The sequence below is a fragment of the Tasmannia lanceolata genome, unplaced genomic scaffold, assembly GCF_043159265.1.
Source record: "Tasmannia lanceolata isolate RefF3 unplaced genomic scaffold, GAP_Taslan_0.1 ptg000011l, whole genome shotgun sequence".
In the NCBI taxonomy this organism is placed as follows: domain Eukaryota; kingdom Viridiplantae; phylum Streptophyta; class Magnoliopsida; order Canellales; family Winteraceae; genus Tasmannia; species Tasmannia lanceolata.
The window spans coordinates 25,486,386-25,504,801 of NW_027518688.1; the positions used below are offsets into that span (position 1 = coordinate 25,486,386).

Below are 18,416 nucleotides of genomic sequence, written 5' to 3' on the forward strand. Positions count from 1 at the left end.
TAAAATGTTTTCTTGGAAAGATTTGCTTTTACAAAAAGATGTAGAAGTGTAGTTGAAAAGATAGTCCCGTACCGGATGAGAGAAAGGAAAGAGAATGGCTTATAAAGCACTACACTTTTCTAATTCTTGTTGATTGCACATTGGGTTGAACCCATGGTTGGACCCGCAAGACGGTGCAACGCACCTTTCGCACACGCGCAAGCGCACTCACGCGCGGCGTGGGCAATAGGCTATAGGGCGCATAGTGGCGCTTTTTTAGGCGCACTTTGGTCTACAAAATGTGCAGAATTCAGTCATTTTATATAGAAAAACGAATTGGCAATTCTGACATACTTTACACTCTCTTCTACACTCCTACAAAATCCCCAAGTATTTCTATATACTGTTTTTCTTTTGTTTACTATTCTAGATACTGTTTTTCTGCAGAAACATTATCTAGAAATTTCTCTAAGGCTTGAAATTTCGGAAGGGCATTTCGGGTTTAATTCCGCTAGTGCTACGCGTCATCAAACATTAGTAGGGCTTCCCTACTAGGCGCTTCATTGTATCTTGGAGGCAATTCGCGGATCCCCTTTGCACACTACTAGTGGGGGTGAATCTTGTCTTAAGGAAAGTGATATCACGCCTTGAAGCAACAAGTTTCTGTTTTCTATCAACAACAGTACCCTCAATTTTTTCCAACAAATAGCACTGATTTTACATTCAATATTTTATCATTCACTGTTCTATCTGTTGATTTTGGGTCAGTTCAAGAAGTTGCATGAAGCTTATGAAGTTCTTAGTGATCCGGACCAAAGAAAAATCTATGATCAAAAGGAAAAAAGAAGGGGAAGAGGTGCTGCTGCTGCTAAAGATCCACCAGAAGGAAGTCCAAGAAGTGGTGGGGCCTCTCGAGATGCACCTGAAGAAGGAACGAGGAGAGATGGTGCTGCTCAAAAGAGTGCAGAAGGAGGAGGTGACACGTCTAGAGATGCACCAGAAGAAGGCACAGGATGTGGTGGTGGCTCGTCTGCATATGCACCGGAAGAAGGCACAGGATGTGGTGGTGGTGGTGAGTCTGCTGTGAAATAACCAATTACTCTAAAAGATTAAGCTGTTTAAGTTGGTGTTATTTGATCATTTATACCTCAACACTCCCGTTCATGTGTGACCCCACTTTTGGGCATGGTTTGAAATTTCGACCGAAATCCGAAATTTCGGGCTTCGGTTGAGACCGAAATCGAAATTGGGCGAAGTCGTATAAATCTTCAACCGAAATTTCGTTTGAAATTTGGGTCCAAAATTTAATGAATATCCCAAAAAATCTGCATTTTATCCATTATTTAATATTATCCCGTAATGTACCATAATTTGAGCTGAAATTTTGTGCTATATAAAAAAAAAATTAATTGATTTCGTTGGATTTCGGCCGAAATTTCAAAATTTGCTTTGGTGGGGGCTTCGGTGGGGACCGAAACTGATTCTAAAACCGAAATTTCAAACCATGCCGTGCCGTGAGGCAATCCAACCATGGAATCTTAATATCAAGGAAGTGTTAGGTTTTGAACTCGACCTGCCATGAAGCAATCACTTTGATACAAAAATCCTTAAGCTACTAGAGGTTGTGTTATTTAATCATTTATACTTCAACACTTCCACTCACATGTGGCCCCACTTTTGGGTTGCCCCTACAAGTGGATATTTAATATCAAGGAGTTGATGGGTTTTGAACCCAGGACCTACCGTGAGGGCACAACAATCACTCTAATACCATGTGAATCAACCAATTACTCCAAAAGCTTCAGTTGTTCGAGTTGGTCTTATTTAATCATTTATACTTCAACATCTGCAGATGGACCGGAAGAAGGCAAGGGAGGAGGTGGTGGTCGGTCTCCAGATGTGCCTGAAGAAAGCGCAACAGGAGGTGGCTCTGCTCAAGATGCTCCTAAAGAAGGTGCTGGTAACATTTCATCTGAATCTTGCTCTAGTAAAAGGTTTTGGTGGTGAGAGCATTTAAAAAGCTCTACATATCTATGCATGGGAGATATATTTCACATCCAAAAAGCAAAAAGGCTAATTACTTGCCCATTAATAAAGCATTAATTTATCATCTATGTTAGTTTTCTTCTAGGTTTAATATTTGGGCGATGATATTTTATACTTCAACATCTGCAGATGCACCGGAAGAAGGCAAGGGAGGAGGTGGTGGTCGGTCTCCAGATGTGCCTGAAGAAAGCGCAACAGGAGGTGGCTCTGCTCAAGATGCTCCTAAAGAAGGTGCTGGTAACATTTCATCTGAATCTTGCTATAGTAAAAGGTTTTGGTGGTTGGTGGTGAGAGCATTTAAAAAGCTCTACATATCTGGGAGATATATTTCACATCCAAAAAGCAAAAAGGCTAATTACTTGCCCATTAATAAAGCATTAATTTATCATCTATGTTAGTTTTCTTCTAGGTTTAATATTTGGGCGATGATATTTTATACTTCAACATCTGCAGATGCACCGGAAGAAGGCAAGGGAGGAGGTGGTGGTCGGTCTCCAGATGTGCCTGAAGAAAGCGCAACAGGAGGTGGCTCTGCTCAAGATGCTCCTAAAGAAGGTGCTGGTAACATTTCATCTGAATCTTGCTATAGTAAAAGGTTTTGGTGGTTGGTGGTGAGAGCATTTAAAAAGCTCTACATATCTGGGAGATATATTTCACATCCAAAAAGCAAAAAGGCTAATTACTTGCCCATTAATAAAGCATTAATTTATCATCTATGCTAGTTTTCTTCTAGGTTTAATATTTGGGTGATGATATTTTCGCACCCCCCCCCCCCCCCCCTTGACGTCAAAAAACGTTAAAGTTCCTACTGTTCACGTTATGAGGGGTGAAAACATCATCTCCCTTAATATTTTTGGGGAAATGTTAAGCACTACTGTATTTTGATGATCGCACTCCTCACTTTATTAAAAGTACGGTATGACCCGCCCCATAAGATGATCCAAACCGCCCAATAGACGGGCCACACCCAAAATAGGTTGTGCCCCAAAAATCATTTCCACAGGTTGATTCTAACCCTCCAATCTGTAGAGGGACTAAATGATCCTAACCGTCTATAGATCGAAGGGTTAGGATCAACCTATGGAAATAATTTTTGGGGCACACTTATTTAGGTGTGGCCCATCTAATGGGCGGTTTGGATCATCCTATGGTGCGGGCCATACCGTACTTTTAATAAAGTGAGGAGTACGATCATCGAAATACAGTAGTGCTGGTAACATTTCCCTTTTTTTATTATGTTATGTTTACTTTTTAAACTTTTATCTTAAAGGTTGCATGTGTAAACTGGAAACACCTATCTACTCGACTCTTAGTCACGTAAATAGAGTTTTTTTTTTTTTTTTGCAATTTAATACTTAAAAAGAAGGAATAGTGATTATGCATTAAGAAACATGAGAAGTAAAACGATTTATTTAAAAAAATTAAGAGTCCAAGTCAATATTTTTCATTAGGTTTCTTTTAAAACCAATCTCATTGAAAAGATACTATAATATGTGATTGTTTTTAAGGACTCTTTGAAATGATACTTTTCATTAATTTTTATGAATTCATAAATGCTTATATAAAATATAAGGGATTTGCTAGCGTCCATCGCAGATGGCCTATTGCACCTCATGAATGAAGACAAAAGCTGCTGTAAAGTGAGCCTGTGTGGCTGGTCTGACATGCAACAAACCATCTGCGATGGATGCTAGCAAATCCCAAAATATAAAATGCCCATAATTTTCTTAAGGGCGATGATATTTTCACTCTCCTGCGTTACGCATGCCCTCCTTATAATGTGATTTGACATCAAAAAGTGCTAAAGTTGCCCACTGTTCTTGTCAAATCAGGTTTTAATGGGGGCACATGCGTAATGAAGGAGGGGTGAAAATATCATCTCCCTTTTCTTAAAGACCAAATAGATAACCATGTGACTATATTTTTGGTTTTATGCTGTTGTTTGATCTAACAATGTGTATTTTGCAATATGGCCACCAATCTATGGATGCTAAAGATTGAGTTCTCAACCTTCGCATGTCTAGCTAATTATGGCGTGTATCTAAGGCATATTTTTTGCATCCACAAAGAGAAGGGCTGTATTTATCAAAATAAAAGGAAGTTGCTAAGCATTTTTTTTGTCTTTCTTTATGGTTTACTTGTAGAGAGCAAGAAAAGCTGTAATTGAAAAGGCTCTGAAACTTAGTTTTTGGTGCAGAAGGGGGAACACAAAAGGCTACTGCTTGGAATATGGAAGGGTTGCAGAAAGATTTAGCCGATGTTGTGTTTTCATGGTCTATCAAAGATATATTCAATGACTGCCTTTATAAAGAAAAGGTCAGCTCTCCGTTTTTTTTCCACTCTCTTGTTAGATGTTTTCTAGTTCTCTGTACAAACAAAGGGAGACTGTTGATGCGAAGAACTGTCTTCTAAACTCACAAGCGCCCATGCAAATTTGAGATGAAAGGGCGCTCCCATTCGGTGAAAGTCACCAAAGTGCATTTATTACTCTTTGACGTTTACCTGCTATTAATGCACCATGTGATTTTCACCCAATGGGAGCGCCATTTCTTCTCAAATTTGGAAGGGCGCCAGTGAGTTTAGCATCCCTCTTTTTGTATCTTTTTGGTAAAATGAGATTCAATAGATCCCATTATACCCATAAGGCACAGGTGGGGCCCAAAAGTGTGTTGGGAAAGAGTCTTAAGGCAGTCTTTTCAACTTCATTTTTTGGTAGGTAAGCTGGGATTGAACCTCTGACAAGGAACAAAACCTTGACCATTGAGCTACAGGCTCAATCCCTAAGCAGTCAACGAATGTAATAACAGTGAAGTAGTCTCCCCCGGGGTTGGCTCAAGAAGTGAAAGTTGCGAGATAGAAGACCAAGAAAAAGAAATAAAAGTAGTCTCCTCTTAGAGTGGTAGTAAGTGTTGTTTGGTTGTCAACTAAAATTGTTTCTTGATGTGTATACCATCATTGCAAAAATAAGTTGATAGCAAGGGTGGAAGTACTAATATATAGAGAGAAAGAATTGTGTCAAATCCCAAGACTTTGTAAGCAAGGTTTAAAATTTCGGTTTCGGTACCGGTTTCGGACCCGCAAATTTCGAAATTTCGGTTAAATATTAAATTAATATTAAAAAAAAACAGATTTTTTGGGTCAAATTTCGGTCGAAATAAATGACCGTTTCGGTTTTGATGGATTTTGGTGTCAATCTCCACCGAAATCCGAAATTTCGGTCGAAATTTAAAACCATGTTTTTAAGATCTCTTGTGGGCAATCATGATCTAAGATTGACGGTCTGGATTGAAGAATGAGGTTAAGTGTGAAATGGCTGGAATTACTCTTTGACCATAGTGATCAGTGAAGGGCATAATGGTAATCTGTGCATCTCACCCCCATTGAGACATAGATGGCTAGTGCGTAGCCTAATTCAACTATAGTTAAGTGACTTAAGTCTAGATAGATTAAGCTAAATATAGTTCTATTGTGGGTGGAACTTTAGGAGAGGCCTTTTCTATAAATATGGCTAGGTTTCTACTACCATCTAACCCAACAAAAGGAGATCTCCCCCACCAGAGATCAGGCATGCCAGAGAGGCAGTAAAAGACCCAGCATGGTCAATCACCGCCATGACCGACCGAGATAAGTTTTCAATATTTCTTTTGTATTCTAGTAATTTGCATGGTTGGATTCTTTATATTAATTTGTTACATTTTTTTATTATGTTTGTGATCATGGCGTGTTGATATAGAATACCATGCTCCTAGGTTCTACAGACTCTACTAGAAAACATCTTCTATTTTCAAGTAGGGGGGGTGTGGGTGTCTACTCCTAGTAGTTTGAATAAAAACGTGCAACCAAACACCACTAGTTGATGACGTGGTATCCCAAAACCAACCAAAATACCTAGTGAACCCTAGAAATTGTGCAACAAAATCGACCCTAAATGTTTTCTCCCCAATTAATCATGGACAACCACTCTTAAAATTGTTTAATAATGTGAAGAGTGCCATTATCAAAACAAGGGAGAGCAATTTGCTGTTGCCAATGTAAGACAGGCTGTGAACAATTTGCCCACGGGAGAAGAAAGGTGTCGCCATCAAAACAGAAACGACTCCGGGGGACTATGTATGACGAGAGGAGGGGCTTGCTATTTTGAGGGGCTTGCTATTTTGCCGCTGGCTTTGTCATGATAGAACATACACAAAGGTGGACTTTTTGGCAGATTTTGTCCTATTCATTTAATTCATCAGGTGTTTGTTCCCACGTGCAAAAGCCAGCCCTTAAATGGCTTTCTGCGAAATTAGCTAGCAACCTCCCTTTGGTTGCCAGAATTTTTTGGTGGGAAAAAAAACTCCTTGGAAGTATCCCTGTAAAATAACCCATGTTTGGTTGACCGGACGATGGTAGGAACTTTGTTTGGTTGCTTGAACTGTTGGCTGTTGGGAAGAAAAACATTCCTTTGCAAGCTTATTGTTGGTTCCTGGGATTATTTTGGCTCCTTGGAGTATTTTTTTTTTCCTTCCTGGGTTTTCGTGCGGGGTTATTTAGGTTCCTAGCATTATTTTGGGCCCACCAACCAACCGTGGGTTTCCTGCGGAAATTCCAAAAGGCTCCGTTCACTTGTTTTCTAGGGAAAGGAAAGGAAAGGAAAGGAATCTGACGTGGCAGAAGAGCTTGCGCAGGAAAATCTGAGAAATCCAGAGAAAAGGTTTCCTAAGCCTGTTCACTTGCTAAGTAAATTGTATTGGGAAAACTAAACAGAATAGTTACATTAAACCATATTTCATAGTCTGACATACTTACAGGCCTACAAATTGAAAAGTATAAACAGAAACACTACAATAAAACCTAATTGGAAGAGGAACTCGTCACAGAAGAGCTTGTTGAAGCTTGGGGCGTAGGAATGTTGGTCTCTTCTTTCCTATCTTTGTTGGGCCCACTAATGCCATGTAAAAACACAGTAAGTTCAGCCAAAAAAGTCGGACAAACACGTAGGATAAGCGGTCCAACAAAGTAAACAACATTACAATAAAGCCCAAGAACATAAACCACATCAAAACAAGTCCAACAACAACATAACAAGTCCTCCAAAACAAGTCCAAAATTAAGATGTAGAAAACTAGCAGAGTCATAGTATGATCATATAATACAATCGTATGATTCCCAAAAAAAGATCCCCAAACCGTAGCAACCTACACCAAACGCGCCACAATATCGCCCATCACAGCCACTCGCTCTTCCTCGGAAAGGGAAAGGAAGACTTCAGCATCCTTGTGATTTTTGTGCAGGTACGTATAGGCCCTAAGCAGCTCCAACATGGTGAAACCAGAGGTGCTCATCACAGCGGCTTTCAATTCAGCAAGGCTATGGACCTCACCAGTCGTAATGCTGGCCTCAGCAACCATCCTAACACTATCTGACAAGTAAGTCATATCATATGAAAGTTGTCCACCACTTGTTCGCCTCTTCCTCTTCCCCTTACTACCTGATGCTGGGGTTTTCAGTGGCGATGAGTCACTAAAGCCCATGCTGGTGTCTCTAACTGGGGATGAATGACGTGATCTGGAAGCACGAGGCGCTGGGGGAGGAGTAAAAGCAGTGGTCGTACCGTCGAACATATCATCGAGCCCTACTGCCTGGCTCGATGAGAAAAGCCCCTCCACATCCTGTGTGTCCTGAGAAGGGGCATGTCTGTCCCTAGCGAACTCTCCAGTGGCATAATCTTCCCCGAACACTTCTTGCATCTCTTCATATAGCTCCCAACGGCTATTAAAGAAGCGTAAATGATCAGTATTCCTCTGAAAACAAAACGATGCATTGTAAGGATTATGACCAAATTGTGTCTTCAAGTAATGAAGGAATTATGACGACTTATACTTACCGCCAAATAGTCATTCTTCACTTGGTCTTCAACGGATATTTTCTTCAGCTGTGGATCCCAACCAAATCTGCTCAGGTTGACGATAGTGTTAAGAAACCTATAGTTGGTTTTCATCGTCTTCAAACGGTTCTTAACGTGCTCCTTTGTGATCTGCTTTTTAAGGACAGTAGTAAGCTCCTGCGCTGCGCCACTGTACGCAGCATCTTTAAAACCATTGGGGGCCTTCTGGCCCTCAGCAATCTGATGCTGCATGGCTACTATGAGATGCCTATCCATATCGTCATTCCAGGAGTTAATTTTCTTCCTCTTCTCTACTGAAGTTGATTCCATTATATCTACAACATTGTGAAACAATATATCATCAAATAGAGTACCATTGAACATAGTAGAAAAATATCCAAATAATCACTCACAATAATATATCATCAAATAAAGTACGATGAAACAGATTACTATTACAACCCAAAAAATTCCAAATCCTAATACAATCAAACAACATATGATGAAACACAGTTGCAAAAGTCTAATCGAAATAGTCATAAAATTATTACAACCCAAAAACATGTCATCCTAATGACGACCACGTCGTTGTGCTTGAAAATCATTCCACATATGATTCATTATTCTTGTTCGAAGTAGACCGCCCGCTCTCACATCTTCAGCCCTAGTAAGAAAAGGATCTTCTTCTTCTTCATCCTCCTCCTCCGCTACAGTTAGCCCCAACTCATTGTCTACAATTGGAATGTATGTATCGTTCGGCATCTCCCTCCTTATGTGATTGTGGACGCAACAACAGGCTAACACTATGTCGACCTGTCGTTCGAATGGGTACATGGGTGGCGTATTAATTATGTTGAATCACTTCTTCAAGACACCGAAAGTCCGCTCGATTACATTCCTTGCTGATGAATGCCTTTGATTGTACAACTCATCTGCAGTTCGAGGTCTGCGCCCTCTAATGTCGTTTAGGTGGTAATCAATGCCTCGGATAGGAGTTATAAAATTTCTCAGGCATGGGTACCCACCATCAGCAAGGTAAAACTTTCTTACAGACACATGAAGGGATATATATAAGTTTCATAACTGAGAACAACAACAGTGGTACGGAGTAAAAGACAAACTCAGTAGTACCTGGTAAACAAGGAATCCCATTCGGCTTTGATAAAGCAGATGCTAGGACCCTAGAATCTGATGCTGACCCTTCCCACCCAGGAACATTTGGAACATTTCGTTTATGAACAGAAGCATCGTTTTCAAGCCTTCCCAAACTGTACAAGCTTCTTCCAAAGCATACGGCTTTCTGGATGCATATGATGCCCACCAAACGAAAAATCTGTAATTGTCAGCAAAGTTGTTTATTTTATTTTATTTATTATTTTATTCATTTTTCATTTTATGAATGTTTCATTTTTTTTTCTTCAAATCCAAAGAATTCTTCTTAATTTTATACACAAGCCGACATCTTGGGTCATATGGGATTTCTCCGTTCTCTCCCCCGATTGAGATATCCTCCGTTTCACCCAAGAAAGATTGATTAAACCATCAATAATTCAATTAGGAGCGTGAAGTGCAATGCAATAAGATCAATTTATTTGTTGGTTGGGTTATTTTATGAACTTTTCATTTTTATTTTTTTTTCTTCAAATCCAAAGAATTCTTCTTATTTTATACACAGGCCGTTGATTTAGAGTTAGTGATGACGGAAAGATGGTGATGAGAGACTGGTGCCAAAAAATCTAAGCAAATTAACAAGAAAAGAAAATCTACAGTTTAACCAAGGCCCTGTGACTGGCTCAATAATATTGTGATCAGGGCAAGGTCCACTCATCGTGCTCTAGGATTTTCACTGATCTAGGATTTTTACAATAGCCATAACTATGCTTATATAAACTACTTAAGAGAGATAAACATTGTAAGATAGAGATAAGATTTAGGGGCGTAAAGAGAAAAAAAAAACCCATCCTAATTTATCTTGACTACCTAATGTAGTGTTGAGTGCCACACACAGGAAGGTGCCAACTCCTCACTATCCCTCTCTCCGTGTTACGGTTACCCAAACCATAGTAGCGGGCCATAATGAGGATGTGAATCCTAGTTCCTTTATGGTTTGAAAAACCTACAACTAAAATTCTTTATAAATTGGCTTAGGCGTTGTACCTTGTAGTTAGAGAAAGTGTGACTCTTTGCGTGAGAGAGAGAGAGAGAGAGAGAGAGAGATACCAATTTCTCTTGTAAGGCATGGGTTCTTCTCTCGTAAAGGGTTTTGTGTGGGTTGTTTGCTATTTTAGAGGGTGAGTGTATACTCTTTAGCTTCTCTCTGATTAGTGAAGAAGTCTATTGTTGCCCTGTGGATGTATACACACCGTCGAACCAAGTAAATCTTTGTGTTCTTGTCTTTTGCTTATTTCTCTTTTACTTTCTGTTATTGTTATCGATCTTGTGCCCATTGTGGATTCCAACAATTGTTATCAGAGCAAGATTGACTGTTAGTTCTTCACAGAAGATTGATTATTGATTGTTGTTGCATAGGCTAAGATGCCTAATTCAAGTTGATGAGATTTGAAGTGCCGAAATTCAATGGATCAAACAATGCGTTGTGAAAATTGAAGATGAATGCGGTTTGAAGGTAAGGAAAATAAGTCCATTGATATGATTAATGAATTGTTTGGGAAGAAAAATAAATTAGCAATGGCATATTTTATTTCTTGCACCTGATGATTTAGGTTTCTTCAAAGTGTCCGATGAAACTACTGCAAAAGGAATTGAAGAGTCTATATGAAGAGAAATCTATGTCAAATATGATTTTTCTTTGTTGACAGTTGTACAATCCAAGGATAGAGTATGAGTCTTCATTGCAAGAACACCGTAATGAATTTAATATCCTAATTAGTAGATTGACGACTGTTGATGTTAAGATTGACGAGGGAGAGAAAGTTTGTCTCTTGTTATGGACTTTGCTCAGTTCGTGGGATAGCTTGGTTATGAATCTTGGTAACACTAAAGACCTCATTATGGAGATTGTAGTTTTTATAGTGCTATCCGAAGAGAGTTACAGAAATTCAGGTGCAGACTCTTCCGGTGATGCAACAATGGTGGTAAAAGGAAGATCCATGGAGTGTGGCAATAAAACATAACAAAATTTAAAATCCAAATCGAAAGGGCGCAAGGATTTGAGGTGTTGGAAATGTCAAAAGAAGGGCCATCTGCAAAAGATTGTAAGTTTCATAAAGGAAATTAAGATAAGCCCAAATCTGATTCGCAGGATTTGGAATCTAGCTCAAAGAATTCTTATGAAAATTTAGCCAATGAAGGTGCTTTGTGTGAAAATGGTAAGGTGTTGTCTGTTCTTTCACGAGATATTTGCTACTCAGAGTGGATTATGGATTCTGATGCTTCATTCTATATGACACCATTCAGGTAGTGGTTTTATACCTATCGGTCATGTGATGGGGAACTGTTTACATGGGTGATAATAACACATGTAAAATAGTGGGAGTTGGAGATGTTAGGATTATTATATTTGATGACACTACGTGTACCTTTTCTGATGTGAGATATGTACCGGGGCTATGGGAAAATTTACTTTCATTGGGAAAATTGATACAGACGGGTACAAATTTTCTAGAGAAAATGGTCAATTGAAGATTGTGAAAGGAGAACTCATTGTTGCAAATAGAGAGCTACAAGGAAGTTTATACCGGTTGATTGGGGATACTGTGATTGTTGATGCTATCAATGCAAATGCTGTGGCTGAGTCTTTTATGATATGGCGCAGTCTTTTGGGTAACATGAGCTAGCGTGGAATAAAGGTACTCCTTGATCGTAATTTACTTGATGGTTTAAAATCTACATGCTTAGATTTTTGTGAGATTTGTTTGCCTGGTAAGCATCACGAAACTAGTTTTCCCATCTCTACCTATAAATCTAAAGATGTGCTAGATTTGATTCATTCTGATACATGGGATCCTTCGCTACTTAAAGCATATGACAAATCTAGGGTGAGATCATTGGACTGCTGTGATGAGGATCCTTCGCTACTTAAAGGGTACTTTTGAGGACTTTATTTGCTACAATGGCCAAAGTTTGGATTTGGTCGGTTATGTGGATGCTGATTATGTAGGGGACCGTGACAAAAGAAGGTCGACCACTGGTTACATGTTTTCTTTAGCCAATGACTCAATTGATTGGATGTCGAGTTTGCTTTCTGTGGTGGCTTTGTGTACAATAGAAGCAGAGTATATGGCAGCTACACATGCATCCAAAGAAGCTATACGACTGAGGAGGTTTCTTGGAGGTCTTAAGGTCAACCTAAAGAAGATGGTTCATTGTGACAGTCAGAGAGCATTGCATTTGACAAGAAATCCTGCTTTTCATGCTCGGATCAAGAACTTCAGAATCACTTTGTATGTGACGTTGTTGAAGAGAGAAAGCTCTCACACACCAACGACAATGTTACTGATATGTTGATGATGTTCGTCGTAAGAGGGAAGTTTGTATGGTTCAGGACTTCTATCGGGCTTGTTGTTACTTGATGAATGATGACATAGGGCAGCGATTCAGTGGGAGAATTTTATGCACTGCAGAAGAAACTAGTCTTCAAGTGGGAGAATGTTGAGTACATCACAAAAGGATGTGGTTTCCTATTTGGAAACCAACTCCCCACCATCCCTTTCTCCTTGTTACGGTTATCCAAACCGTAGTAGTGGGCCACAATTAGGATGTGAATCGTAGTTCCTTTATGGTTTGAAAAACCTACAACAAAATTTCTCTGTAAATTGGCTTAGGCCTTGTACCTTGTAAATAGAGAAAGTGAGTGTGACTCTTTGTGAGAAGAGAGAACATGTTCTCTAGTAAGGGGTGGGTTCTTCTGTTGTAAAGGGTTGTGTGAGGGTTGCTTACTGTTTGAGAGGGTGAGTGTGTACTCTGTAACTTCTCTCTGATTAGTGAAGAAGTCTCGGTTTCTGCCCCGTGGAAGTAAGCACACTCACACTGCCAAACCACATAGACCTTTTTGTTCTTGTCTTTAGCTTTTGTTAAAGTATAAAAGATTAAACAATGCCTTTCTCCAACAGCTTAAGCTTTTGGAGTTACTGGTAGTTTCTGATGGTATCAGAGCAAATGCCTGGGTTCAAACCTCCCGGATAGCAAAAATCGACTTGCAATGGCCAAATCCAAAAGAGTGGCCACATGTGCCACGCGTGTAGGCCAACCCTAGAAAGAGGGGCCACACGTGAGGGGGAGTGTTAAAGTATAAAAGATTAAACAATGCCTTTCTTCAACAGCTTAAGCTTTTGGAGTTACGGCAGTTTCACAGCTCTATTTCTCTTTTACTTTATGTTATCGATATCAACTTTGTGGCCGCTGCATATTCCAACATGTAGCCTAATCTAACACACTAATGAATCAATGGTCCGATCTTACCAAATCTGATCTGATATATTTTTACATTTTTACATTGTGGTTTATATGTAAACAACAAAATAAAAAGGGAAATAATACAGGCACAACCATGTATTGATAATAAGAGTGTACTCACCTTGTCCTATATACTTAACTAGCTGTTGCGATTTGCAAAAAGCTGGCAGTAGCCTTTGAGAGCTAGTTAAAACTTTTCGGACAACTTGAGTTCGTGCCTATTATAAAAAATTGTTGTACCTTTGCATTTCAAAAAGGCCCAGATTGGACCCTGATTGCAATTTGGATTTCCATTTTCCTTGTGATTTCTGGGTCAGTTTGGTTTGCAACCCAACTGTATTTTGGATGTAATTTGTGGGTCAGTTTTGTTCGCAAACCATTTGTACTTTGGATGCAATTTCTATGTTAACTAAAAGCTGAAAAGGCTTTCTAGATTGGAGTTTTACAACTTCTACCCACAAAACGCCCCATGGCTGAGTAAGTTTGTTGCTATTTGCCTTTTTCCATTTGAAATCTACCATATTGATTGAGAAATTATTTCATCAACTTTGTTGACCTTCTGAACTGATCAATTTATGTTTCTTCAGGTGAAAGAGATCCCCAAAACTTTTCAATCTGTAGAACATTATTTAGGATCATTTGTGTTTCCATTGATTGAGGAGACGCGCTTTGATTTGTGTTCAAATATGGTCGGTCTTTCTCATGCACCTACATGCAAAATTCTGTCCTTGAGGCCACGTTGTGAGTTAGGCTCTGATACACCTATAGGCGATATTTTGTCCTCAAAGCCAAGTGGTGAGTTACTCTATGAAATTGAAGTTGCACCTACCAGAGATGGTCCCGATATCGGTGGGAAGGAAAAATACATACCAAGAAAGGGAGATATATTTGCTCTGTCAAATGTAAGGCCTGCTACCGTTGCTGATTTGAATTTCACTGGAATCTCTCATGTCATGGCTGTAGTTATTAAGGGTCAGGAAGATTTGACTAATGAGAATAAACATGGTGAAGAAGACCCAGTTTATGTTATTCAAGTCAGAGTATCAAAGAACATTGGAGATTTGAAAGACCCGTGGAAATCTTTTTTTGCTGTTTATTTAATAAATATAACAACATATGATCGCATATGGAGTGCTTTGGATATGAAGATGAGCGGCGATAGAAACTTGAATATCATTAAGAATGTGTTGTACACTGATTCCTCGGTATGAATTCCCAAACATCTTATTTCATTATTGTATTTTTAGCATATGTTATGATCTTTTTTCATTCATTTGATATGTGGTCTTGATGTACATAGCAATTCCTTTCCAATAAAATGAAAATAATTGAAAGAAATTCTTACCATAACATGCTCAAGTTATACAAGTCATGATATATTAATGAAAATGTTCACATTGTTAACTGTCTTTCATCTTTCCAGTCATGAAAAGCAGAAGTAGAAGCTATCTAAGAGGTTGTGTTTTCATGTCTCTTAGAAGCTTGACTTTATTTTATTGGAACCATGGATCATTAATCTGTTAAATTCTTTATATGACAGGTTGGGAGAAGTTGTGAAATCTGTTCTTCTGGACTAGATGATAATATTTGGAAGGAAACAGTACATACTGATTTAGACTCATTCAAGCTAAATGAGTCACAAAGTGGTGCAGTACAAAGTTGTCTTAAAGCAAGGCATTGCAATCATAGATACTCAACTGAACTTATCTGGGGGCCACCAGGGACCGGAAAAACTAAAACAGTTGGGACATGCCTGAGGGCGCTGCTAGCAATGAAATGCAGAACCCTCACATGTGCACCAACGAACGTTGCAATTAAAGAAGTCGCCAAGCGTGTTTTGTCACTGGTGAAAGAGTCATGTCATCAGGATTGTTGCTCATTGGGAGATGTAGTGTTATTTGGAAACAAGGTTCATATGAACAATGATGAAAATATTCAGGATGTGTTTCTCAATCACCGTGTCGATAGCCTTTCAGAGTGCTTTGCACCACTTTCTGGGTGGAAGCAACAGCTGAAATCAGTGATAAATTTTCTTGAAAACTGTGTTCCTCAATACCATATATATTCCGAAAATATAAAAAAAGAGAAGGATGAGCCATGTAAGGATAAATTGACTTTTCGTCAATTTTTCAGAAGTCGGTTCAGAATCATTGTAAAGGCACTGACAAATTTTTCTAGAACCTTGTGCACTCACCTACCTACGGCTTCCCTTTCAGTAAAGAACTTCCAAAAGATGATTAAGGTTCTCAATTTGCTTGAATCGTTTGAGAATTGCTTCTGTGAGAATACTTTTTCTGACAAAGTTCTGGAGGAATGCTTGATACATTCCAAAGTAGATGAAGCCACTTCTCAATCTGCGGATTTTTTTAGGCATGGAGCGATTAATGGATATAAGTCGTCTCTATTGTGTAAGAGCAGAAATGAGTGCCTTCGCGTCCTAATAGATCTCCAAGGATCTCTTGAAATTCCTCATTTTGTCGAGAAACATTTGATCCGAGAATTTTGCTTAAAAGAAGCTATACTTGTTTTCTGCACAGCCTCTAGTTCGATTAAGTTACATTCACCAAAGATGAAACCATTTGAGCTGTTGCTTATTGATGAAGCTGCTCAACTAAAAGAATGCGAATCATTGATTCCCCTACAGCTTTTGGGTATACGGCATGCTATACTCATAGGTGATGAATGTCAGTTGTCTGCAATGGTTAAAAGCAAGGTTTGTGTTTACAGCACTGTTGCTAGGCATTATAAATTTATAATGGTTCATGTAATTCTACTACTATTTGTTTGGTAGAAGCTAGGGTCAGACACATTTATATTTGAGATTTTACCGTTTTTCAGGTTTCTGAGAAATCTGGATTTGGAAGAAGTCTCTTTCAAAGGTTGGTTTTACTAGGCCATAAGAAACACCTGCTTTATGTGCAGTATAGAATGCATCCTTCCATAAGTTCTTTCCCGACTACCATGTTTTACAGCAACATGATTTCAGATGGTCCCAATGTGAAATGTAAAGGCTATGAAAGGCATTATCTTCAAGGACCTTTGTATGGCGCTTATTCCTTTATTAATGTTCCTTTTGGAAGGGAGACATTTGGTCTTGGCCATAGCAAGAAAAATATTGTGGAGATAGCTATACTTTCACAGATTGTGAGAAACCTTTGCAATGGTATGTTCATTATCTATAGATTGAATATTTTCAGCTATAGTTTTTTGGTAGGAATGTTTCATGATTGTTTCAATGATATGCAGTTTCAGCTGTGTTATCGCTATTTCTGTATGACATTTTTAAAGAACGGTGTTGCATTTGTTTTAAGCAAATGTTAAATATTTTTCCCTTTGTAACACCGTTGTCTTCTCTAGTCTATATTATTGATGTTACCTTTTGATTGGATGAACATGTTATTCCAATTATTGTACTAGCTATCTTGTAGCTATTTCTTCTGGATCCTCTTTTCCATTAGGTCTGGACCCTCTAGTTGCCCCTATGTAATCTGTGAGTTGGTAGCAGTCTTTATGTTAATATGAAGTTCATTTGTACTTTAGAAGGTTTATAGCTCCAATGGTGTGCCAAGGAAATGCAAAGTAAACAATTGATTCTTAAGACATAATATATTTGTTTGCTGTCATCCAAAAAATGACTAATGGTTATGCATGTACCATACAAAGTTTCTTCTTGGTATTCTTTAGGAGGATTTAGAGCTTATATAAGATTTGTGTCTGACTTGACTTTCACAGCATCCGTTACTCTAAAGCAAAGACTCAGTGTTGGTGTCATATCCCCCTACAAAGCTCAGGTTGTTGCAATCAAAGAGGAACTTGGAAACAAATATGAGATGATTACTTACTTCGATGTTAGGGTCAGGTCGGTTGATGAGTTTCAAGGTGGTGAGGATGATGTTATAATAATTTCTACTGTTAGGTCAAATGGTAATGGTTCAGTGGGCTTCCTTACCGATACTCAAAGAACAAATGTGGCTTTAACAAGGGCAAGGTAAATTCCATTGCTTCCATAGGAGGACCCATTCATGCTATTAGTAGCTCATTGTCCTGACATTCTTTATTAGGGATTTGCTAGGCACCTTCGCGGAAAGCCATTTCGCGCCCTCTCCTTTGCATGTGATGACAGCCACCTATGTTAATTTTTTGGCAGTTTTTGTCTTATTCATTGATGTGGCTGTCATCACATGGAAAGGAGGGGCGCTAAATGGCTTTCTGTGAAGGTGGCTAGCAAATCCCTCTTTATTATTCCTTGGATCATGTTCCAGTCTCTTTCATTAAATGTTGTCCTTCTATTATAGTTGTTTTTTTATTGTAGGCACTGCCTTTGGATTTTGGGGAATGGGCCAACTCTAATTAATAGTGATTCTATATGGAAGAGAGTAGTCCTTGATGCGAAGGACCGTCGGTGCTTCTTTAATGCTAATGAGGACAATAGTTTGGTTGAAGCAATCATTCCGGCATTAATTGAGCTTGACCAATTTGATGGTTTGCTTCATATGGATTCCCTATTTTTCTGCAGGGCAAGGTGGAAGGTATGCTGTATTTTTATCCTATCGTTTCTTCCCTCTTGTTCTCCTGCATCATCCATATAGCAAGTCCCATAACCTCTTTTTTCGCAAGGTGTTAGTTGTCAAAACCACTGCTCTTGTCAGTTTCCTTCGCTAGCACTTATTTTGAACTTGTCGTATCATGCCCATGATGCCTGTGTTGGGACATAAATCACTTTCTTTTGAGTAAAACTGTAACATGTATTTGTTTTCTCTAGCTTTGGCATAGTTGAAAAGCGCCACCTCAAGTAGATTTCTATGTATTATCCGAATTCACTATCATCTAGCTTGTATTGTGTTAATTGTTTAGGAGACAATTGAAAAATGATGGTTCTCATGGTTATTTAATTCAGAAATTTAGTTTAATTCTTTTCCAGTTTATATTGTTTAATCCATGTGTATATCTAAAGAGCATATCATTTGGCATCAATAATGAGCCATATCACATCCAATCTGTACTTTTGAAATGGTTCTCTTGGGAACTGCAGTTTAAGTTTTTGATAAAGCACCTTGGTCTTCCTCTTAACAACATGCAGAGATGACTTATCAAGGTTCCAGAACTTTCA

General features: G+C 38.8%; 1 protein-coding gene across 2 annotated transcripts in view; it reads left to right on the forward strand.

The window, feature by feature from the left end:
• LOC143886781 (putative helicase MAGATAMA 3) overlaps positions 1-18,416 on the forward strand; it is a 28,950-nt gene that overhangs the window by 7,158 nt on the left and 3,376 nt on the right. The window contains exons 3-12 of one of the 2 annotated variants that reach the window (XM_077390898.1): positions 748-1,051; positions 1,832-1,933; positions 2,155-2,262; positions 2,479-2,586; positions 4,223-4,341; positions 13,894-14,511; positions 14,847-16,019; positions 16,145-16,469; positions 17,039-17,294; positions 17,619-17,835. In XM_077390898.1, coding sequence (XP_077247013.1) covers positions 748-1,051; positions 1,832-1,933; positions 2,155-2,262; positions 2,479-2,586; positions 4,223-4,341; positions 13,894-14,511; positions 14,847-16,019; positions 16,145-16,469; positions 17,039-17,294; positions 17,619-17,835 — 3,330 coding nt within the window. The remainder of the gene's footprint in view (positions 1-747; positions 1,052-1,831; positions 1,934-2,154; positions 2,263-2,478; positions 2,587-4,222; positions 4,342-13,893; positions 14,512-14,846; positions 16,020-16,144; positions 16,470-17,038; positions 17,295-17,618; positions 17,836-18,416) is intronic. The other variant, XM_077390899.1, reaches the window with a different exon arrangement.